Source organism: Peromyscus eremicus, chromosome 9 (genome assembly GCF_949786415.1).
Source record: "Peromyscus eremicus chromosome 9, PerEre_H2_v1, whole genome shotgun sequence".
In the NCBI taxonomy this organism is placed as follows: Eukaryota; Metazoa; Chordata; class Mammalia; order Rodentia; family Cricetidae; genus Peromyscus; species Peromyscus eremicus.
Genome location: NC_081425.1, coordinates 76,658,743 through 76,682,022, shown reverse-complemented (window position 1 = coordinate 76,682,022; position 23,280 = coordinate 76,658,743). Strand labels below are relative to the sequence as shown.

The following is a 23,280-nucleotide window of genomic DNA, read 5'->3' as shown; positions in this document are numbered from 1 at the left end:
GTTTACCAACTTTTCCTTTGTGGCTTGAGTGATTGTCACTCATTTTAAAGAGAGATACATTTTCCAACATAAATTCTTTGAAATTATTCTTCATACATTTGAAACTTCACTTTAGACATAGAATTCTATTCATAGAGGGTCTATTTTCTTTGCAGTAGGCTGAAGTTAATGTTTTCCCCTTTATGGCTTGCTATGATGGCTAATCATTGCTGTCTACTTGACAAGTAGTTGAGGTTTGACTTCTTCAGACTAGTTTGTAGGTATGCTTCTTTGGCATTTTTTTGATTGCTAACTGATGGAGCAGGGCTCAGTCCTCTGTAGGTAGTGGCATCCCCATGCATGTGAGTGTGGGCCATAGAGGAAACGTAGCTGAGCAGGGCAGTGAGCAGTGTTCCTCTGTGGTTTCAAGCCCCTGCCTTGGGATCTTGCCTTGGCTTCCCTTGATGACGGACTGTAACCTGTGAGGTGAATAAACACTTTACTTTCCCAGATTGGCTTTTGGACTTTTATCAGAACAACAGAAAGCTAACTAGAACATTTGACATATTCTCTGAACATACTCTGATATTCCATCATTTTCTATGTTGCCTGTAGCCTCTTTTTTCACCAATTACAAAGTTTGGAAACACTGTATCTGTTGCAATATCCATTCTACCAATCTCACCCACTGCTTACATAACTCTACTAAAGTGGTTTTTTTTATTTTTTTATTATCATATGACATATTTCTCGCTAATATGGCATGCCTCCCTACTTTTCTCTCTTTAAAAGTACCTTTGATGTTCCTGCCTTTTCCACTTTATAAATTATCCTTTGCCACATAATAGTGCATTTATTGTTAGATTATGAAGTTCCACAGAAAAAGGTGATTTATTATACTCACATTTCCTTATTCAAGATTTATTGCATTAGTATTATCAATTTAGCCAAAATGACCTTTTCTATTACATACTTATCCACCAAGCTTTAAAAACCTCCATTCATTTCAGTCTTGAAGGTCTCTCAGAACATCAGCTTTAAGGGTCTTGAATATATTTAGATTTCTCTTGGGTACTCCATAGCTGTTTTATTAATAGTGTCTTTAAAAGTATGCTATCCAAATGTCTAATGTGTTTTAAGCCTATTCTGAGTGGAATTGTTTCCCTGATTTCTTTCTCAGTAGGTTTGTCATTGGTATACAGGAAGGCCACTGACTACTCTGTGTTAGTTTTGCATTCTTCCACCTTTATGAATGTATTCATCAGCCTTAAGGGACTTCTGAAAATTTTTAGTTTTCTTTGTTTAGAATCATATCATCTGCAAATAAGGACATTCTGACTTCCCCCTTTTCTATTTGTATCTTCTTTATCTACCTCAGTTGTCTTATTGCTCTAGCTAAGAATTCAAGTACTATATTGAATAGGAGCAGAAAGAGTGAATATCCATTTCTTGTTCCTGAATTTTTCATAATTGTTTTGAGTTTGTTTTCTATTTAGCATGATGTTACCATGGGCTTGTTGTACAAGGACTTTATTATGTTTAAATATATCCTCTATATCCCTAGATTCTCCAAGACTTTCGTCATCAATGGAGGTTGGATTTCTACAAAGGCCGTTTTTTTTTTTCATATACTCAGATGGTTACGTAGTTTCTTTATTCCTTTTATGTGGTGGAATAAATATGTTGATTTATGTCAGTTGAATTATCCTTGCAGTTCGGGAGGGAAAACAATTTGATCATGGTAGATGATTATTTTTTGATGTGACCCTAAACTTGATTTGCAAGTATTCTATTGAGAATTTGTTTGTATATGTTCATCAGGGTGATTGTCCTATAATTCTATCTACCCATCCATATATCTATCTATCATTCTACCTATCTATTTATTTTCCTTCTTACCTATCTAAGTATCTATCTCTCTCCCCCTTGCAACATCAATCAGGGTATTCCTGGCATAAAGAAGAATTTGGAAGAGATTCTTCGTTTTTTATTTTATGGTATAATCTGAGGAATGTTAGTTGTTCTTTAAATATCTGGTCCAATTCTACACTGATTCTGTCCTGCTCTTTGCTACTTTTAGTTGGGCAATATTTAATTACTGCTTCTATATCATTAATTAGTATGAGACTATTTAAATTATTCATGTTATCTTGATACAATTTTGGTGGATCGCAGACATCTAGAAATTCATCAATATTTTTGAAAAGCTTTTTCCAGTTTGGTGAATGAAGATTCTTAAGGATTGACCCCTCCATGTCTCCTTTTTTCTCCTTGTTTTATTATTTTCATCCTCCTCTTCCTGTTGGTTAATTTGGCTAAAGGTGTGCCCATCTTGTTAGTGTTTTCAAAGAATCGACTCTTTGTTTCACTGTATCTTTATATTTTTCTTTTTATTTCACTGATTTCAGCCATATTTAATGGGACATCTGTATTACACCCTTTCCACAAGATTCAAAGACCATCATGAAAGATGGGGTAGAAAGATTGTAGGAGCCAGAGTTCATGGAGAATTGGAGCAAACAGTGTCTTCTGGCCATGACAGGACCACTGCACTCATGACCCACAGCACCTGTGGTCACTTATACAATATCAAGCCGGTCAACTTTCAAGCACAGAGTGGGAAGGGTGCTTGAGCCTCTACTCCTACCTGATGACCTACAGATGAACAATGGCTTCTGGGAGAAGGAGAGTCAGCTTTCTTCAAGAGTCTGCCACTGGGGTTGTTAAAAGGTAATTCAATGATGAAGATGCAAAGTTGGGCATCTTAACTGGGAGGTGTTGTGGGGTGCATATGATCAAAATGCAGTCTATACAATTCTCAAAGAATAAGTAAAAATACATTGAAGTATATTCATTAAATTATTAATGTAAAGAGTGGATTATTATATAGGGATCATTTATTAAATAACTTTAATGAATTCTGTTAACCCCAATGTGTCTGTCCACTTGTGGGTTCACACATGGGGCATTATCTATTCTGCCACTAATACTGATTTATTCCAAATGGCATCCTAAAAAAATGGAAAAAGGATTTTTTTGTATTTTTTTTTGAGTCAGGGTTTCTGTGTGTAGTTTTGTTGCCTGTCCTACAGCTTGCTCTGTAGACAAGGCTGCCCTCGAAGTCCCACAGATCCGCCTGGCTCTGATTCATGAGTGCTGGGATTAAAGGTGTACACTACTATCACAAGGCTGGGAAAAGGATTTTTATCAACTATATATCCAATAAATGGCTAATATCCAAAATATGTAAAGAAGTAAAAAAAAAACTAGGTGTCAGGAAATGAATGACCCAATTAAAAATGAGTTACAGAAATAGAGAATTTTCATTAGAGGAAATTCTTGTGTCTGGGAACAATTTTTAAAAATGTTGAGTACCCTTAGTCATCAGGGCAATGCAAATCAAAATTACATTGAGACTTCATGTTACACGAGACAGAACAGATAAGATTGATAAAATAAAGGACATCTAATGTTGGCCAGATTGTGGAGTAAGGGAAACACTCATCCACTGATGTTGGGAATGCACACTTGTACAGGCACTATGGAAATAGGTGTAGCTGTTTCTGGGGAAGGCAGGAATCGATCAAGACCCAGCTATGCCACTCTTGGTGTAAACCTAAAGGATGCTTCACCTACCACAGAGACACTTACTTGCTCAACCATGTTCATTGCTACTGTATTTATAATAGCCAGAAAGTGGAGACATCCTAGGTGTCCTTCAACACATGAATGTCTAAAGAAAATGTGGTTCACTTACAGAGATGGGCTATTACTATAAGCAGTTAAAAAGAAAAAAGAAAACCATGAAATTTGAAGAAAAATAGATGGAGCTAGAAAAAGTCATCCTGAGTGAGATAGATAACCCAGACACAGAAAGACAAATATGGTATGTGTTCACTTATATATGGATGTTAGCTTTTGAGTTAAAGATAATTAAGCTACAATCAGTATAACCAAGTTTAGGTACAGAGTAAGAGACTCTCAGGGAGGGATATATGTCCATAAAGGGAGAATAGAATAGATTGTTACGGATGGATGAAGGATAGAGTCTGGAACAGGATGGTCAAATGAGAAGGGAGAGAGAAGAAAGGGTAAGTGAAGAAATAGAAGGAGGGAGAGGTAAAATTAAGGGCCATTTGAAGGACCTTATGGAAACCTAGTGGAGAAGAACCACTCTAAAATATATACATATATGAAGGGAAACTAGATGAAATCGCCAAAAAAAGAAAAATCCAAAAAGCAGGGAGACAGAACCCCAACTGGATATCTCTTGTCACCAAATGAAGCTACCAATACTGGCAATGGGTTACATTTAGTCAATTGGTTGGCCTAATGGGTCCAATTGGACCCCATAAAACCCAAGGTATTGTAAGGTTATTGGTTGCTCTCCATAAACTGACAGGAAGGTGCTATTCTTGAAGATGACACCATTACAACTCGTTGAACATGGATCAGTCAAGCTGATGTCTCCCTAGATCCCTCACCACCTATGGGCTAGATTCCATGGCCCTGGAAGGTACTCTGCTCACTATCAAAGGAGAAAAGTAAACACCAACCCAGCTACAATGGTGACTGCATCCAAGATAGTGGAACAAAGCTTGTGGGAGTAACCAACCAATATCTAACTTGATTAAAGGCCCACTCCATGACATGGACCTCATACCAAGCACTGTGTGCTTACACCATCAGAGTGGCTTGCAGGCAGGTTTCCTAGTGGCTTTACCCAGCCGGTTTGCATAGAGAGGATGATTGGACCACAGGCCTGAGTGCAGGTGTCTGAGATAGTCTGCACTTGGCTGTGCTGCAGGGAGGTCTTTTGCTCCACCCCTTGGCATTCCTTTAATACCCTAGGGCAGAGACAGCCAGGCCCCCTGGAGGTTATTCTGTATTTACTTTCTGTTTCTTCGATGTCTATACTTCTAAGTAATATTTGCTACTGCTCCTACTCAAGAGTATCCTGGGGAAATGCAGGGGTAATGAGTAGCCTCCCCATAGGATGGGAAGGGCCAACTCTTGTCAGTATTTATAAATGAGCTTTCACCTCCTCCTGGGTGAAGTAGTGAAAAGATTCTAATGAAGCAGAGAGAAATCTCTAGCTTTGGAAGGAGGAGGAGCTTCCCTACCTTCTTCCCTTCTTCCCTTCCCTTCTTTCACTTCCCTCCTTTCCTTTCTTCCCTCCTTTCCCTTCCACCCTCCTTCTTTCCCTTCCACCCTCCTTCTTTCCCTTCCTCCCTCCTTCTTTCCCTTCCTCCCTCTTTCTTTCCCTTCCTCCCTCCTTCTTTCCCTTCCTCCTCCTTCCCTTTCCTCCCCCTTCCCCTTCTTCCCCCCTTCCCCTTCCTCCCCTTCCCCTTCATCCCCCTCACCCTTCCCCTTCCCCCCTTCCCTTCCCTTTTCCTCCCATTTTCCCTTCCCTTCCCTTCCCTTCCCTTCCTTTCCCTTCCCTTCCCTTCCCTTCCCTTCCCTTCCCTTCCCTTCCCTTCCCTTCCCTTTCCTTCCCTTCCCTTTCCTTCCCTTCCTTCCCTGTGTCACAGCAGAAACTCCTGGAAAGAAACCTCAGCTTCTGGTCAATTCAGGAACAATTAGCAAGGAAGCAAACGCTGTGCCCCATGACATCAGCAGTCTCTTCTCTGGCATTCTACTGTATCCTGGAGAACTCTTGGAATACCGTGATGTCACTAGTGTTGTAGCAACACCACGTGAGCTTAGGACATTAGTTTAGTGCTGTAAGGTTCACCTACAGAGATGTGGTCAAGCCTGAGGCATCTAGTTGAAAGAGAGAATACACAGCATGGAGAGACCAGAGCAAGGAAGAAAGAAGCAGGCCCTAGGTCTCACTGGAAAACATGGAGAAATCTCTGGTCCTGGGGAAGACACAGTGAGTCCAGTAGGGCTGGGCAGCTTTCTGGATGTGATGGTCTTGAACCTTCCAGAGCTAGGGCTCAAGAGCTGGGAACTTGTGGGAAGGAATAGGCCTATCCTGCTCTAGGTTCCTAAAGAGCAGACCCAGATCAAGGATCCATGATGGTTAGTTTGGCAGATTTAGGAATTGACAAGGCTTTAGCTGCTTTGCTGGGTACCATCTGCTTTCACTCTGAGTGGGGAAGGAGGCACAGAGGAGTTAATGAGATATCTGTACCATAACTGTGTCCTCCACCCCCACCCCCTGCCACACACACACTGGAGTCCTGTAGTTGTGTGCCAGTAATAATAGGGAAAGGAGAGTGCTCTGGCAAAGCCTGAGGTTCTCATACTTGACATCACAGCCACTAGCAGGGCAGGATCCCCCAAGTGCTGCTGTCTTTCAAGGGCCCCTGAGGTTTCTGAATTACCAGCCGTTGATGGCACATAGGTCTGCAGTTCAGCCTGAGAGCTGTTAGATTCAGTGGACCTGTACGGATACTCTCCCCATCCTGCCAGCTCTGGGTGTCTTGGATTGTCAGTGAGGATGGCTTTGTGAATCTGATGATCATGTCGTGCCCTGCATGGCTTCCCCGTTAACATGAGAGTCTGAAGCATAGAGTAAGTGAGGCAGGCATCCATACACTACCTGAGTGTGACAGTAGCAAATTTCTCCTGGTTTTTCAAAGCACTTGGCTGAGGGCTCTAAAGCTACAGTGCATTCTCTGTAGCTGTGAATAAGCCTTAGGAGGATGTCCCCTGGCTCACATTGTCTAGGGAGAGAGAGGAAACCTGCTGACTTCTGAGACATCCACCTCGCTATAGAGAGATGAAAGAACTGACATCCACAGAGGGGGAGACTCAAGTCTTGTCTTTGAGAAGCTGCTAGAGCAAAGTCTCATCTTCCAGTTAATTCCTGAGCATTCTTCAGTGGGTCAGGTTTGACTGAGATGAGGTGGTGCATAGGGCAGGTACTGTGCTTTGACTTCTAGAATAGGGAATTACTGAGATACTTAACTTTGTCTAAATTGGTTGTCAGTGTGATATAACATCTGAATGGACATGGTTTACCCCACATCAATCATTTGTTCTGGGGTCCACCAAGTACACTTCTGAATCCACAGTCCAGACTTCTGAAAAACTTGCAATCCAGGCTAAACATGGTGCTAGCTCCTCATTTCAGGACTGCCAGGAAATTCACAAGTGTGAACTGCGGCTCTGGGAAGGGTCTAGGGCAAAGGACCCCTAATAATATGTCTCCTGTGTCCTTTGCCTACCCTTCACATGCTCCGATGAGTATTCTTTAAGCTGGCTGTGCCCATTTCCTTCCTAAGGGCATGTGCATTGTCACAGGTGGCTCCAGATCAAGAAATTAGTCTTTGTGTAGCTCTAGGTGAAGCAACATAGCAGTGACACACTACATACTCTCCCATGACTGTGACACATTTGCCCTTACATATCTGTGTCTGGCCTGCCTCTAGCCATTCATCTTTCCTCAAACTTGAGTGCAGGAATGGACGATTAATGGGAGTGTTTGCTCTGTTTGTCTCAGGGCTCACCTGGAGAACCCCAGTTCTTAGCATCTCCAGCCTGACATGTCACTAGTTGATCACACATTGGCTAATATTGTGTTGGCTGGAATTTATTGGACTGATGATTCAGGGAAATTTTTCTCACTAACTAAGGGACATTTCTTTGTTCTGACAGGACACCCATAAGCTCCCACCACACCTACATACAGTAACAGCTTTGTGGATCCTCCACAATGTGCTTGTTGACATCAGGGGACTGATCTTTCCTCTCTTCCATCCTGACCTTTATTTCTCGTGTTATTTAGCAAACTTTATTTCTCATGTTATTGTTTGGGGATCTCAACAAGGGGCCAGTCATTTCCTGGGATGTGTTTTGAAGTGAGTCTTCATGTTCCCATACATGAAGGAGTGATTATACTCTAATGAAACAGAAAGAGATCTCTGGCTTTGTAAGGAGGAGGTGTTGAAGGTCTTCCCTTGTGTTTCTGGGAAGGCTCCTGGGAATGGCAACATGGTTCTGGTGCAGTGGAGAAGAGCTAGTTAGTGGATAATTGAGGTCTGCTGGAGGTGACCCTAATCATCCCTTCTATGGTGATTCTATTCTATCCTGGAGAGTCCTTGGTAATCTCTATGATGTCACCGTGTTGTGGTAACACCAATGCCTGTGGGTTATTCATTCAGCTCTCATAGACATGTTGGCAAAACTGAGCAGGCTGCTTGGGAGAGAGAATGGAGAACATGGAGAGACCAAAGAGAGGAAGAAGGAAGCTGGCCTCAGTGTCAAACCTGGAGAAATAGATGGTTCTGTCTAAGGCACAGTGACTCCTGAGCAGAGTTAGAGAAGTGTGCTGGAGGAAGTGAACTTGAACTGAGATTTCTGGTAGTAGAGCTCAGCAGCAGGGGTTTTCTGAGTAACAATGGGCCAATCCAGCTTCTTGGCTTTCTAAAGAGCAGACCCAGAGTCAAGAGTTTCTGATGGTTAGTTTCTGGAGAGCTATGAATTGTTCAGGCTGCAGCTGGGAATTCTTTCATTACATTCTTAGAGGCAAAGAAGGGCAGGAGGAACAGACTGACTGCTGAGATGTCTCTCTCTGGGTAGGGTGTGGCTGCACTTCATCCCAGTGGATTTCTTCAGTTTCCATGGGAATCTGATGCCAATAGGAAGTGAAGAAACTCCTCTGGACACACAGCAGATATACAGATGCTTTGGTCCTGGACACATGTGATCAGGACTTGGTGCTGCTAAGCTCTAGAGACAACAGGACTTAACTTGCATCACATCAGATATGACCTGACACTGTCCTCCAATTCTACTTGGCTGGGCTTGCTTAGGCCTTCCAAGACCAGAGGGCTGCAATAAGGAGGGAGGCACATGATTATCCACAGTGCTTGAGGACAGAGACAGAGCTCAGGGGCCCCAGTTTGAGGATAGCTGCCCTGCTGTTTGGAAGCTTCACTGGGTTCCTTGCATTTTCTCTTCCTTAGGCTTCATCTTGGGACTCAGCATGGACTCTCCTTGTCCTATGCGATTCAAGAATACAAGTTCATTTGTCTTTGTCTACCTGCAGGGACTACTCGGGAAGCACCATCCCAACTCTCCACCTTCACTGAGCAGGAGCAGTAGCAGGAGCAGGTGCAGGAAATGAAAAAACTAGAGAAACTCACCATTCGTCTACATGATATGGAATGTGAGAGAAATGAGCTACGTGGAATCCTGGCCAATTACACAAACAAGGATTTGAACAACAGGTAGTTTTATTCCCAGTTCTCTGCTGGCCATCATGACACCACAGTATCAAGCCCAGGTTTCCTGAGGAATCGGAGGGTGAAACACCATGGTGTCCTGTTGCCTAAACTAAATTTCATGAGTTTTTTTGAAATGCAGAACTTGGAGCCTGGGTAGGAGTGAGATGTGGACACAGACTTGTCTGCTTCCTCCAAATGAAAAGCAGAGCCTATAGCTTGAATCACAGTCTAAGGATACGGACAGTAGTGTGTGAGCTCTCATCATGCATTTCAAGAGGTCTTGACAGGTGTGGCTTGTGGGTGATGCTAGGTGCAGTGAGTTGGTGGTGAGTCTTTGTGCTTGACCAGCAGATGACCATGTGCTGAAAGCTCCTGGCAGCAGCTGTAGGGGCCTGGTCCATTCATCCATCTCAGGGTGTGACTGTGAGGCCTGAAGCTCATCACAGCTCCCCTCTGGTCTTCTTATACTATGTGACAATGCCACATGCCAATATTTCTTGGGCATCCTGATTTCATGTGGTGTGTGTGTGTGTGTGTGTGTGTGTGTGTGTGTGTGTGTGTGTGTGTGTTTGTGTGTTCCTGAGAGTCTGAGGGCATGATCTGAGGATTTAACATAGCTTCCAGATGATGGCACTGCTGAGGCCAGGGAATCCCACTTTTAGCTCTGTGCTCACCTTGGTAGAACATTCGAATCACGTGAAGTTTACAAAACCATCCTGAAGTTGGGGCTCCCTCCTGGAAATACTGATTGTGTGCTCTGGTCCTCCATGTAGCAATAGACACCCAGGAATGAGAATCCCTGTTCTGAAGACAGGAGAATGTCCCCATAGGTTTCTGGTGAGTCCACATATGTGACACAGACTCCTGGGAACTTCTTAGAGCGCTTATCTATAGCTCCAAGCCCACTGTGGGTGCTCATGCATCATTGGATTTCTCCCCTTAGACCTCCTGGCTGTTCTGTCCTGGGGACAGGATAGGATGTTTAATAAGCACCAGGAGGTCCCACTGTTTAAGTGCCAAGCTTTGGCATCCACTGGACTGGGGTAGTCCATGGCACAGCTTCTTTCATGTGTTCTTTTTGGCCTTTGTTCATGGGTTTTTTCCCTCCTGGGTCCATGCCCTACCACAGGCTAAATTTTGAACTCGAGATGCTTGAAATGGAACACAAGCAGGTGATGTCAGCTCTCCAGAAATTGCCCATGGAGATTAGTGATGCCTTGCACAAGTGCAAGGGGCTGATTGAGGAGACTGAATACTTTAGGTAAGTGCCTACTAGCTTGGGAGGGACTGTTTCTGCCTTTCTTGGTCCTTGACTCAAAGTGAAGGCTCTGGTTCTAGCCTGTGTGCCTCTTAGCCAGCATCCTCCTTTGTGACCCTTGGGTTTGGGCCTCTTGGACTCAGTTTTGCTAAGTGTGGAAAAACACTGAGGCCCTCCCATCGTTGTCCAGCCGTGGGAGCCCTTAGATTGGAATATCCTTTGCATCATAAAGGGGATGTCCTGAAGCCCAGGGCCTCCAGGGCTCTGGTTGGAGCTTCACAGATCTGGTTTTCCTGGGATCTGTAGAGAGAATTTATTCTGGTTAAGACTTCTGCCCTCCTTCAGAGAGTATTTGCCCTCTACCTGCTGATGCTTTCCAAAGACCATGAACAGTTAAGCACAGGTGTGGGCTGCACCCTGTTCTCAGAGGCACAGGATCCCTTTTGGTACCAGGGTTCTCAGAAGTAGTTTGAATCTCTCGGGAATTTGGTTTTTCTCTGGATTTGGCCTGCGTTTGAGTGATGCTGGCTCGGCTACTGAGAGCTCCATTCTTGTGCTGTCTGGGGGCCTCCGACTTTTCAGGGTTAGTGGCATTAGAAGTAGAGATGGCAAATGCATCTCTCTGAGGCTCAGCATTTCTTTCTTTGGTGGTTCAGTTACCTCCATGGCCGGTTCCTACGAGAGTGCAATCCCCTAAAGAAGACTGTACGTGTGTTGAGGATCCAGAACACACAGCTGTGGAAAGAGCAGATTGAACTGCAAAAGACCTGTGAGGAGGTGAAGAAGCTCTTGAAGGAGGCCCATGAGAAGATCTGTGACCCCTGTGCTGAGCAGCAGCAGGTAGGCTGAGGCAGTAGGGGCAGGCTGCCCAACTGTCCAACCATAAACATAGAGACTCCCATGTAACCATCCACCATCCATCCAGAATCCCAACTCCATACCATCCAATTGTTCATTTCTGTGATCATTCAAAAGTCTTTCTGTAGAGTTAGCCTCTTTCAAGATACTGGATGATTGGCAAACAAACCCTCCTGCTCTGCTAGAAGCTGCAGTACATTCAGAGAGATGGGTCAGTCAGCTATAACACACCTACATGTTATTATGTTACCAGTCTGCTATGCAGAGAGCTACTTGGAGAATATCACAGAGCTCTCATTGGTTAGGTCAGTGGCCTGTGGCTCATTTGCTTTGCAGATGTCATGTGAGATCACAGGTAGGAAACAGTTTGTAAGAATTAGAGCCCAGGGCCAGTGCAAAGTGAGTAGTTCTCATGTTGGGGTCAATTTTGGGGTGGCATGTGGTCTTCTCCTTTCTTCCTACATCCCAATGTGCTCTCTTCCCTTAGCTTAACTCTTGGTTCATACTGTCAGAGGCTCAGCTTGTCAGCCTGTTTTCTGTGGGTGGTGCTGGACAGTTCTCCCCTCCTGGAGTTTCCAGTCTGGAGCTGACTGAATGACCATAGATATGGGAGGCCTTTGACAGCCTGAGGGTTGGAGTGACTGATTTGAGGCTTCAAGAGAACATTTTCTCCAATCACTTCAACATAGTTTGACTAAGCTGTGTGCTCTCCTCTAGGCATTTTTAGTTCCCAAGTGACAGATAGCTGTGTTGTAAGTCTCTGCTGAAACATGTGATGTGCGAAGTCTAAATTCAATTGTTCACTCAATACGATGTACACTTCCTTGTTTTCTGCTCACTTTTGATTTCTGTGGCCGGTGTGTGATCTATGCAGGCATGTGTAAATGTGTGCATATGTGTGTGTTCAGAGGCTACATAATGAAATCCTATGTTGTCATCTGTTGCTCACTCCCTTGTTCCCTTGAGCCCAGGTCATTCAATGAACCTAAAAATTTCTGTTTGGGCCATTCTGGCTGGCCAGCACTCTGTCTCCCCTCTTCCCCAGGGGGACCTTTTGTCTTGTCTCATGTAATTGTAGTAAGTTTAAATTGCTTTCTGTTGTGTTTATATACTTTTATTGCTTTGGTATACATGTGTTTTTTAATAAATAACAAAAATCAAACAATACAGCTATTTTAAACATAAAATTAGACTTCTTCCTTTTCACTGCACAAAGCTAACACAACAGGAAGTGTCGGGTTTGTCTCATTGGCTTCACAACACGGAATCGCACAGTGCATCTCTTTGCTGACATTGTGTTGCTGACTATATCATGTGCATAGCTGTGTCTTAGAACAGATTCCCTCTCATAGCTGTGTGGAGTGCTGTGTTTCTGAAAAGCACTGCAGGTGATGTCACTGGCCTCCTTCTGACTGACATTGGGGTGAATATATATCATATGCACTGTAATCTGTTGACAACTTCCTGGGTGTTGACCATGGGTCACTCTCTTTCACTTGAGCTATCCAGGTCTTCTTGGAGGAGCTAGGGTAAGTTTAGTGAAGAGATTATGATGGATTAACTTGCAACCTGTGGGATCAATGAGTCTTGGGATGTATAAAGTTCATGGAAGGAAAAGAGTGCAGGGCAGGGTAGCAGAGGCTGGCTGAATCTAAGAGCCTTGTACACAGCAGGGAAGACCCATGACCTCCCCCAGAGCAGAAAAGCTGCTACAAGGCAGCAGTCCTCTCTTGGCCATATGTTCAGGAATGTGTGTGTGTATGTGTGTGTGTGTGTGTGTGTGTGTATCTGTGTTTGCATTTCTGTCCAACTGTGAGGGTGAACCTCTGTGTGTGTGTGTGTGTGAATTCTGGCTGTTCTTTCTACAGTAGTGTTCCTTTATGTTTGTGTTTATGACCTTGTGTGGGTTAATGGGTGTTTCTGTGCCCATGTTTCCTGTATGTGTAGGGGTAAGTGCTTGTGTGTGTTGGGAGTATGGGTGCTTATGAGTGCAAGTATGTGCTTCTGTGTGTGAATGTGTAAACTTGTGTGTGTGTGTGTGTGTATGTGTGTGTGTGTATTTCTCCAAACTTATTCATGAAGCATCTTTAATGATGATGGAGACCCAACATTATTGAGAATGTACTGTGCCCACACACTTGGCATCTATCAAATTCTGTATTCTTTTGCCCATCTTTCTACATGTCCACCTAGCTCTCTAGAATGAAAGGATAGAAAAACTGCTGTAATTCAGTGGTTTTCAGTATATATAGAGTCAAAAACTTTTATCTGCAAGGAAATCCTTGGAGCAAACCAAAGGAACTTGGTACAGGAAATTGAGGCCATTGTGTCTTTGAGGCAGGATTGGCTGGCTGAGAGTTTGTGTCCCTTCTCTGCCCGGGGTGAATGGTGAATGCATACTCAATGGTCTGTGGCTTACTTTGTCTTCTCTGTGCCCTGTCTTGTCCTCATCCACATTGCCTGCTACCACTTTCTTTCCACTTTTGCCTAACCTTGGCTCAGTTTACCTTGGCTGTGGAGCTTGGACTGGATGTTATTGGTTGAGAGAGTCTGACTTGCAGTGTGCATCTTTCTGCATCCAAGTCCAGCAGAAGTCCCCTAGCCACGCTGAGGTGTGAGAAGGGGGCTGTCTCAGTACACCCAACTTAGGCTCATGATGGTCTGAAGCACTCACCATGTGCTGTGCCTGCAGCACTCAGTAACTGCTTTTCTTCAGAGTTCTTCATTCTGAGTTAAAATCTGCCTCATGAGGGCTGGGAGAAATGAGGACCCTCAGACATTGCTGGTCATATAAAATGATATAGCGCAGTGAGAAGCCACAAACAATTCTTCAGAAGGTTGAACTGCAATCCCCAGGTGACACAGTGATCCAGAACATGAAGTAGATGTCCCTAGAGAAGCTAGAGGGCAGCAGAGTTTTAGCAGTGTTCCTCAGAGTAGCCTCTAGTAGAAACTATCTAGATGTCCATTATTGGAAGTGTGTAGTACAGTGTGGTTCAGCCCTTCCATGGAATATCATTTGACTCTGATTTAGTCAGCCTTTTGTTACTCATACAAACTTCTGAAATGATCACCTTACAGGGAGGAACTGTTCCTTTTGCATCCTGGTTGTGGAGATTTTCTAGTTTCCTGAGCTCATTGCTTTGGGTCTGAAGTGAGGCAGCCTGTGGTAAAGGGAGCTTCTCTTGGAGGAATTTGCTCACCTTGAGGGCAACTGGGAAGCACTGAACAAGACCAGTGGTCTGGTCCACCACCATGCAGTGGTCCTATGCTGGGGTTAAATCCTATACTGTACAGCTTGGGGAACTTCCTAAGCAGGGTTGGCTAATGGGCCAGGACGCAGGAGGTCTACCTGCCTGTGCATTAGGTTACAGGACAGGCAATTCAGTGTCTGAACTTCCGATCTCTCATACTCACTGTGTTTGTTTCTCATCCAACAAAAGTTAATCTTCTTCTCAATAGTATTTCTGGCGATTGCTCTTTATATTAGCATTAGCTGGGAAACTAAACATGTTAGTGCATTACAGTGTGCTTGTATGTGTGCTTACATCTACTTGTGTGCTTTCATGACTTTATGTGTGTCCATGTGAGTGAGCAAAAGTCCACTGAGAACACAATCTTCTAATGCACAGGAGCAGGAAAACCTGGAGGAAAGACTGAAGGACCTGCTGAAGCAGAAGGAGCTGGTCACCCAGCAAAGGGACTTGGCAGAAAAGCTGCAACATCACTTCAGTGTCTCTGAGATGAGGTGGGAGCCCAGGCCGGGAGGAGCGGTTAGAACGATGTAGGTCACCTGTCCCTGGATCTCTGTCCTTTTGGGATTCTCCCCATCTGGATGGCTCTCAGCCACAGCCACGGAAAGACCACCTCAGGGTATTGTGCTAGCCCAGTTCACAAGAACTTCTCCAGGAAACACTATGTTTGAGCTTTAATGTTTCTGAGGAATGTGTACCCCTTATTCCCTCCTGAGCTCTCTGGTATCTTCTCAGTGTCCCCTGTGTCACCACATAAATCTCGCTATGGTAGTCCTCAGTCTAGCAGGAGGCGGGATACTTCAGGAGGACAGGGTGTGTTCCTGTCACTTTATTTTCCTTTTAGAACATCACTTTTACAGAAAAGTTCCTATTTTGGACAGATCTGCATGCAGCACACTCTTGCTGATTACAGGCTCTCTGCACTGTGCATCTGTCTCCTGTGAAAAGATTTTACTGGACATAAGATTATTTAGGGGTTGAGGTATTGAACTCAGGCAGGTTTCTGTGCTGTAGGAATAATCAGAACCTTCACTGCTTTTATTTTGTAGGCTCTCTAGAGGGTCTACATTCAGTTTCCCAGGTTGCTCATTCACCTGGTATCTAATCAGGGCCATGTACATCTGCCCTGAACTGTTTATCAGACACTGTTATTTTTTCTCACAACAATGTATCTAGAGAACTGGCAAAACATGCTGAATTTCTTGCCCAGCACAGTGTAGTTCTCAGTTCATTTTCTAGTAGATTTTAGCTGAGAATAAAACCCAGACCCAGGGATAAGCTGACATTTCTCTGCTAGGAAATGCAGGGAATGCCCTCAGCTGAAAGATCATTCTGGACTGTCCCGCTGACTAGAGCTGGTTCAGGCTCAACAGCTGAGATAACAGGTCCCCACCAGGCCTGTCCCTAACTGCCTTCCTCCTCTAGGTCAGAAAATCTGCACCACAAGCTGGAACATGTCACAGCCCAGGATGAGAGCCTCCTGCAGACAGAGCTGCTGCAGCAGGAGCAGGAAGTATCACAGGCAAGTGAGCCACCACTGCATTCCAACCCCTGCAACCATGGCATCCATGGGGACTGGGGGCTCTTGACATTGGCTTCCAGTGTGAATAGACCCTGATTTTGTCTAGCCTGTGGCCCAGGCAGGCTGCTTCTGGGACTGATTGCCTTTCCTTCTCTCACAGCAGCTATGAGAGAACTGAGGAGGCCAAAGAAGGCACAGACAACTTTGAACCCATGGTATTCTCCACCCTTGGACCGAAGCCTCCTCAGAAGAAAACATCCTATGAGATTCCAAGGAAGCATGGCTATATTTGCTTTGAAAATGCTTTTTACAATTGTGACTGCCTTCCTACCATGTTTCCAAGGCCAGCCACAGGCTGTTGGTCTGTGCTTCAAAGTCTGTTGCATGATTAACCTAATCTTATTATTTTAATTAAGCAAGCTGCTTAGCTTAACTTTTTTTGTTTGATTGTTTTTTTGCTTTTGTTTGGTTTGGGATTTTTGGTTTTATATGTTATGGTTTGAGGTTTTGAATTCATTTGTTCTTTCTTGTGTTCTTGTTGTTTGGTATTTTGATAAGGCTGTTTACTGTTTATATTGTGTTCCTTTTAAGGCACTATTGAGTAAAATGACTGTATTTTTTTTGTAAATAAAAATGTGATTTCCCATTCCGAACCCTTAAGACTGATTTCTCTGGTCAGTATTGCTCTGGGCTCAAAGTTTATCTAGCTGTGTCCCAGCCAAACTGCTTTAGGTATGATAGCCTTTCCTACACTGACAGCAGCTCTTGAGGGACAACTGAGGAAGCCATAGAAGCCGCAGTCAGCTTGATCGTGCAACATTCTCCACCCTAGTGTCAAGGCCCCCTCAGATGAAGACACCCCTTTCAGCTGTGATCTCACCAGTGAGACAGACACCAGCTGACCTCCGGGTGGTCCAGCCCCATCAGATCCATGGTCTATTGACTCAGTACTCCTGAAGAAAAGAAAGCATCACGAATGAGCTTGAGACACAGAAAACCTGAGACAAGAGTTACTGAGAACCCTGACAGTCAACAGAATGTGTTCCTTGTGAAGGATACAATAATGTGAAGGGTAGAGATGTTGGTGAGCAAGACCTTTTCTGTCAGTTTAATGTCCATGATTTGGCAAGCTCACTGAGTCCTTAGCCCTCCTCATGTGGTGGGAAATCCATCACGGAAGACTATCTTGATGTCAAGTTGTTCTAAACACACAGTTTCCAACTCTTCACTCTTAATATCAATTTCTAGGTCATGTGTGATGTTTCACTCTTATAGCTTCAGAACCATCTGTAACTTCAGAACTTGAGTGTGCCCAGCTTGGCTTACATAGTGAGTTCCCAGCCAAGCCAGGGATACACAGGGCTTTGGATGTGGATGGTGTTTCCAACTCTGTGTATACCCATTGCGTGATAGAAAAAGTATCCATACTGTTCTTTCTGGACATAACTTTAGCTATCCCTAAACTATAGTATTCTGTATACACATTTTATGAAATGACCCTGTGAACCATATTAATGAGAAACACAACAATACTGCTCTAATGCCTCTCAGGAAATCCAAACATTTACTAAGGGAGTATGCAAAAACTCCAAGTCCTGCTTGCCATCCGGGCCATGGTGATGTCCCTGCCTGGGCATCCAAGGACCATATTTTGTCCATGGCCTTGACACAGCTGTGAGCCTCTGTGTTGATATCTGTGACTCCTGTTACCACTGAGAGCTCTGCAGCCACCTTCAGTCTGGGCACCACCTGTGACTATGGTACTGTCAAAGGATATGATCCCACAGGGGCAGTGTGCGTGTTTTAGAGGACTGTGCTGCCACACAGGACCATAGTGACATCTGTGCCAGGAAGCTTGCCAAGGGCCACATCTGAGTCCTTGTCTCTGCTGAAACCAGGTCTGCATTGATGTCCCAGGCTCCTAATGCCATCAAAGACATTGCAAATTCCTGGAATCTTGGCAGCCACATGGACATATCTGGGGCCTGCTGATCAGTCCATGCTGTTCTGAGTGACCTGCATTGCCAACCAGGGCCATGGAGACATGCAGACTCAGGATGCAGCCTAGGATCATGTCTAGGTTCATGTTGCAAATGCAACCTGGTTCTATGTTCATTTCCATGGCCTGTGTTGTCAACCAAGAGATACACAGAAGTAGTTAGTGTGTGAGTAGCCACTTAAGATCATGTTAATGTTCTAGGGCTGTCCTTCTTCCAGGGCCATACAGCTCTCAGTGGCCTGTGCTGCCACCAGGGGCCATGGTGTCCTCTAGGCCTAGACTGCTGCTAAGGGCCATGTCTGGAACCTGTACCCTGCCACAGCTTCAGTTTATGTTGGTGTCAGTGGCTCCTGTTGCCATTGAAGACAGGATAGGGATTCAAAAAGTTAACCCTACCCCTCACAGGCTGCAGCACTAGAGAGAACTGGATCTGCCCCTCATCAATGGCAGCACTTGGAGAGTGGGTCCTGCACCTGGACTGAGCAGCATGTAGAGCTGTCCTTGTTAGTGGTGGTGCAGGAGAGCTGGCCACGAGGGTGTGAGAGCAGAAGAGCTGACTCTGCTCCCCTTCTTCTGACCTGTGTTGTCAAGGGTGAGGGGAAGATGCCTGCCCCACCTGAGCACATGCTATCTGAAGCTGGTGGGAGAGTTGGCCTCTGGGGCCTGAGAACAGAAGAGCTGGGTCTGTCCCTGACCATCTGCAACAATTGGGAAAATTGGCCCAGCATCTTACCAGTTCAAACAGCAGAGCTGGTTCTTGTGGTCTGAGTGTGGTGACCCAGATGTGAGGGCATAAAAGGAGGAGAATTGGGCTCTGTTCCTTCTGCCTCCTGCATTTGGTGAATTAGCTAGGGCAGAGTTGGAGAGCTTGCTCAGGTGGTGAAGATGAGGGAAAGCGGTGGGCTCACTAACCCAGCTACCACCCAGGTTCAGAACAAGGGCTACAAGTCATCCCACCCTAACACCCTCTTCATCTACGAACTGCAGGAGCATGTGAAAGGCCCAGATCTGCAGATCAGAGCTGCAGGATCTCCATGACACAGACATCAATTCTATAAAAGAGGAGTCCCAGTGAGGGTGGATTATTGACAGTATAGGAGAAGTCAGAGGCCAGAACACTTACAAGAAAAGATGTATAGACTAAAAGATGTACTGTGTGACTCACTGGATCACACTACATATTCCTCAGCAAGATTGTTGTTTGTTTTCTTTTGGTTTTGGATTTTGCATTTTTCTTTATATTATTTTATTTCAGATTGGAGATACCAAGTTCACAGCACAGATGCAAGGGAACAGGTAGTTGGAAGAGTGGGATTGAGATGCATGATGTGAAACCAAGAGAGAATCAATAAAACATTAAAAAATAACAAATTAAAAAACCAGAGCTATCTGCCTCTGATTTTCTTGAAATATAGCTTGTGTGATAACCAAATAATAGACATATTGAATACAAAGATAAGTGATCATATTTTTTTTTGCTGCTGTAGGCCTTAATGATGCATTACTGCAATCTTTTTTTAAGATTTCTTTGTTTTATTTACATGTATTGGCCTTATGCCTGCTGAAGGGCTGTACTCTACATGCATGCAATTCCACCAGAGACCAGAAGAGGGCATCAAATTCCTCTTGAAACTGGAGGATGCTTTTTAGCTGCTCTGTTTTTTCTTTGGGAAAGAAACAATTACTCAAAGTAAAGGAGCCATCTCTTCAGCTCCTACACTTGGCTTTTTTCTTTCTAGCCACATGTGCTGTATTAGTTGGAATGAATCAGCACAAACCAAAGAGAAAGTTCAGGAGTTCTGTAGGGACAAATATATGATGTAGGCATGGTGGTAATTGTCTTAGGATGCCATGCATCCATGCAAGGTGTTCATGGGTTCAGGATCCTGCTCCAGCATCACTTATTGTCAGCGTTGGAGCAGATCTCTTACATCTCACATTGGATGACAATAAAGATTAGGGTCATCTGATGAAATGCAGAAATGAGAAGACATCCTGGTGGTGTAGGTGTGGTTAGGAGTCCCTCTTGACACTCCAGCTAAGTGTTGGGAGGAAGCTTCAGAAGAGCCAGAGGGGATGAAGCCTGCAGAAAAGCCATGTGCCTCTGATGGAGAGCACGCCTGTGCAAGGCTAGGAAGGGAGAGGGATGGTTGATGCTGCTCTTTTCCCACAACTGATCCCACTGTGTACTGATGAAGAGGGTTTTTCCAGATGAGTTCTGTATTCTTGTGAAGCTCCCCTGAACCTGATCTGACGTCTGAGACTGAATCAGAGAGTTAATGTGTGGAGGAAATAATCCTGTGGAGTCCCAAAATGGTGCTGTCAAACAAGGGTAGAAATAATCTACTCTTCATGAATAAAGAACATATATACACAGAGAACATATATATATATACATATATATACATATATATATATATATATATAAAGCTCATTCAATTCCATGGATGATGTGTTCAGCTTGACAATTGGCTCAGTGGGCAAAATCACTTGCTGCCAGGCTTATGGGCCTTAGTTCCTTCCCTGGGACCCACATGATTGAAGGAGACAACAAACCTCTGACAAATTGTCCTCTGATCTTCATGTGGGTCGGGAGCCTGGTCATGGCCCACAAAAGCTAAGACATGGGATTTGTGTCCATTCCTCACTTACCCTTGAATCTCTCCATCTGAGGCACTCATTTAATTGTATTACTCTGCATTCCATTTGAGAGAAGTGGAATTTTTGATATTTTACTCTCAAAACTGAGATGTTATAGGAGCCAAGAAGGCCAACACCAAAGTATCACCAGAAGAATGGTTAAGGGAAGGTGGCCATTGGGAATCTGTGACATCGCTGAGACACAAACTGCTCTAGGATGTCTTCTCTATATGCCTGGTGTATTAGTCAGGGCTCTCTTGAGTAATAGAAGTTATAAACTGAATCTCTCTATATCTAGAAAAGCAATATGTTAGAATGACTTCCAGGCTGTGGTCCAGACTATACAAGGATGGCTATGATGGAAAGTCTAGGAATCCAGTAGCTGCTCAATCCACAAGACAAGAAGTCTTAGTTTTCTGCAGTCTATGATGTAATCTTAAAGAAGTAGGTTCTAACTCCAGTGAAGGAATGGATGTGCTCACAAGGCAAGAGCAAGCAGAGAAAGAGTAAATCTTCCTTCTTCCATTTCATTATACAACCTTCCAGCAGAAGGAGTGGTCCAGATTACATCTGGGATAAAGTCTGAATTAAAGGTGTGACTTCCTACCTCAAAGAGCAGGATTAGAAGTAGATCCTCCTACTTCAAATGAAATCTCCCATAGATGTGCTCTATATATTTTGATTTTGGTTATTATCATACGTACTCTCATGGACAACCAAGAATAGCCATCATGGTTGTATTTCCCTCTACACTAATATTCTTGAGCAAATGGCTCCCTTAGAGAGTGAAAGGAAGGAGTGACAATAATCATAAGTTACATCTGGTTCAGCTGTAGATCCCATGGTCATGATGATTTTATTGGCCTCCTTATGGCCATGCATGGCTGAAATAGGACTAAACACCCATCTCTGGTACTTGGGAACAAGGGATCAGCTGAAAATCCAGTTTCTATACAATAGGAGATTACACATTGAAATAAGTATGATGTCCCTTTTAGTAACTGTGGTAGAAAGGGGCCCAGGAGTGAGAAATGTGTCTTCTTTAGAAAGAGGAAGAAAGGCCCAACACAGCAAACACACTGCAGCATTCAGAAAGAGTGGGGTTACTAGGGCACATGTTTCAGACTTTAAATCCTCCAGACACATTCTTGCTCACTCCATGCATCCTGAAAAGGAAAGACAAATGAAAAAAAAAACCACAAAAAGCCAAAATTTCCTCTTAACACAAGAGGGCCAGAAAAGACTTCTGTGGAGTCTTCATTCTATACAACAGCTAGAAGACTCCAATTGCTTTCAAAGAAAACAATGATTTATTAGGATTTGAAGTTTACTGGTGGTCAAAGAGGCAGGATCTGGAAGCAGCAGCACCAGGAACCACATAATAGTCCAGAGCTAAATCTTATTGCAGAGCTCCCATTGACACTACCATGATGAGCAAGGGCACTGCAGTGTGTGTCCCCAAGAATACTGGCTTTAGACAATGTTCCTTGTGCTGCTTCAGAAGATTGCAACATCTACAGATCTGAAAATGAGATGCAGCCTTCCCCAAGTCATCAAGCAGAGTGGACTCCTCCATTTCTCTAGAACATAAGCTCTGGCATCCAGTTGATGATTCAGGCTTGTATTTGGGACCTGGTCTCTGCAGTAAGGGTTAGGGCTTCTCAATCTTCCATCAAAACACTGTGAGGATGGACAAAGGTGTCGTCAGCCAACATCCCCTCCCCATGTTCATCCTGCAGCCTCCAGAAGGGATTTCAATAGTCAAATTTATCAACTTTTCCTTTGTGGCTCGGGCTTATGTTCACTCAATATTTTAAATATTTCATTTTCTGACATAAATCCTTTTAAATTTTCTTTCTACAATTGCAGTTTAACTTTGGACATAGAATTTTATTCATCAATGATCAAGGTTTTTTTGCAGCAAACTGAGGCTTATGTTTTCTCCTTTATGGCTTGCTATGATGGCTACTATTGGAAGTCTACTTGACATGTAGTTGAGGAACTTACACCATCAGAATGGCTTGCAGCATGCTTTTTTGACATTTTCTTGATTGCTATTTGATTTTGGAAGGCTCAGCCCTCTGGGTAGGTCTATCCCTAGACAAGAGAGCCTAGGCCATAGAGGAAAGGTAGCTGACCAGAGCAATGGGCAATGTTCCTCTGTGGTTTCAAGCCCGTGCCTTGTGATCTTGCCGTGGTTTCCTTTGAGGATGGACTGTAACCTGTGAGGTGGTGTGGGAATTCAGTCCTTGTAATTCTCCTGTATTTGTTATTGAAAATGGAGAATGCTGACACATCTGAGAGCCATAAATAAAATAATTCAATCAATGGGCTCTCTACAGCCTGGAATGCCTTTGCCTTCTCTGTTACCTAAAGAATGGCCTGTTATACTATTGTCTTAAAAAAACTGTTCCTTCACTATACCTTTACAAGAAAAGGATAGGGAAAAGTTTGCCTCCATGGTATGTACTTATAATTCTTCTTAGCTTTTTAAGAGATATCAATAGAAGATATCTCCGACCTGGAATGTTAAAAGGTCTACCCTGTGCCAATAATTTGTTCTAAAACCGTTGGAAATAATTCATGTACAATTT

General features: G+C 43.9%; 1 protein-coding gene across 1 annotated transcript; it reads left to right on the top strand.

The window, feature by feature from the left end:
* Positions 1-9,036: 9,036 nt before the first annotated feature.
* LOC131919057 (uncharacterized) lies at positions 9,037-18,039 on the top strand. Its single transcript, XM_059273115.1, has 6 exons — positions 9,037-9,158; positions 10,285-10,416; positions 11,070-11,253; positions 14,904-15,055; positions 15,951-16,047; positions 17,965-18,039. The coding sequence occupies exons 1-6, from the start codon at positions 9,052-9,054 to the stop codon at positions 18,037-18,039; spliced, it is 747 nt and encodes a 248-aa protein (XP_059129098.1). The 5' UTR covers positions 9,037-9,051.
* The last annotated feature ends 5,241 nt before the right edge of the window (positions 18,040-23,280 follow it).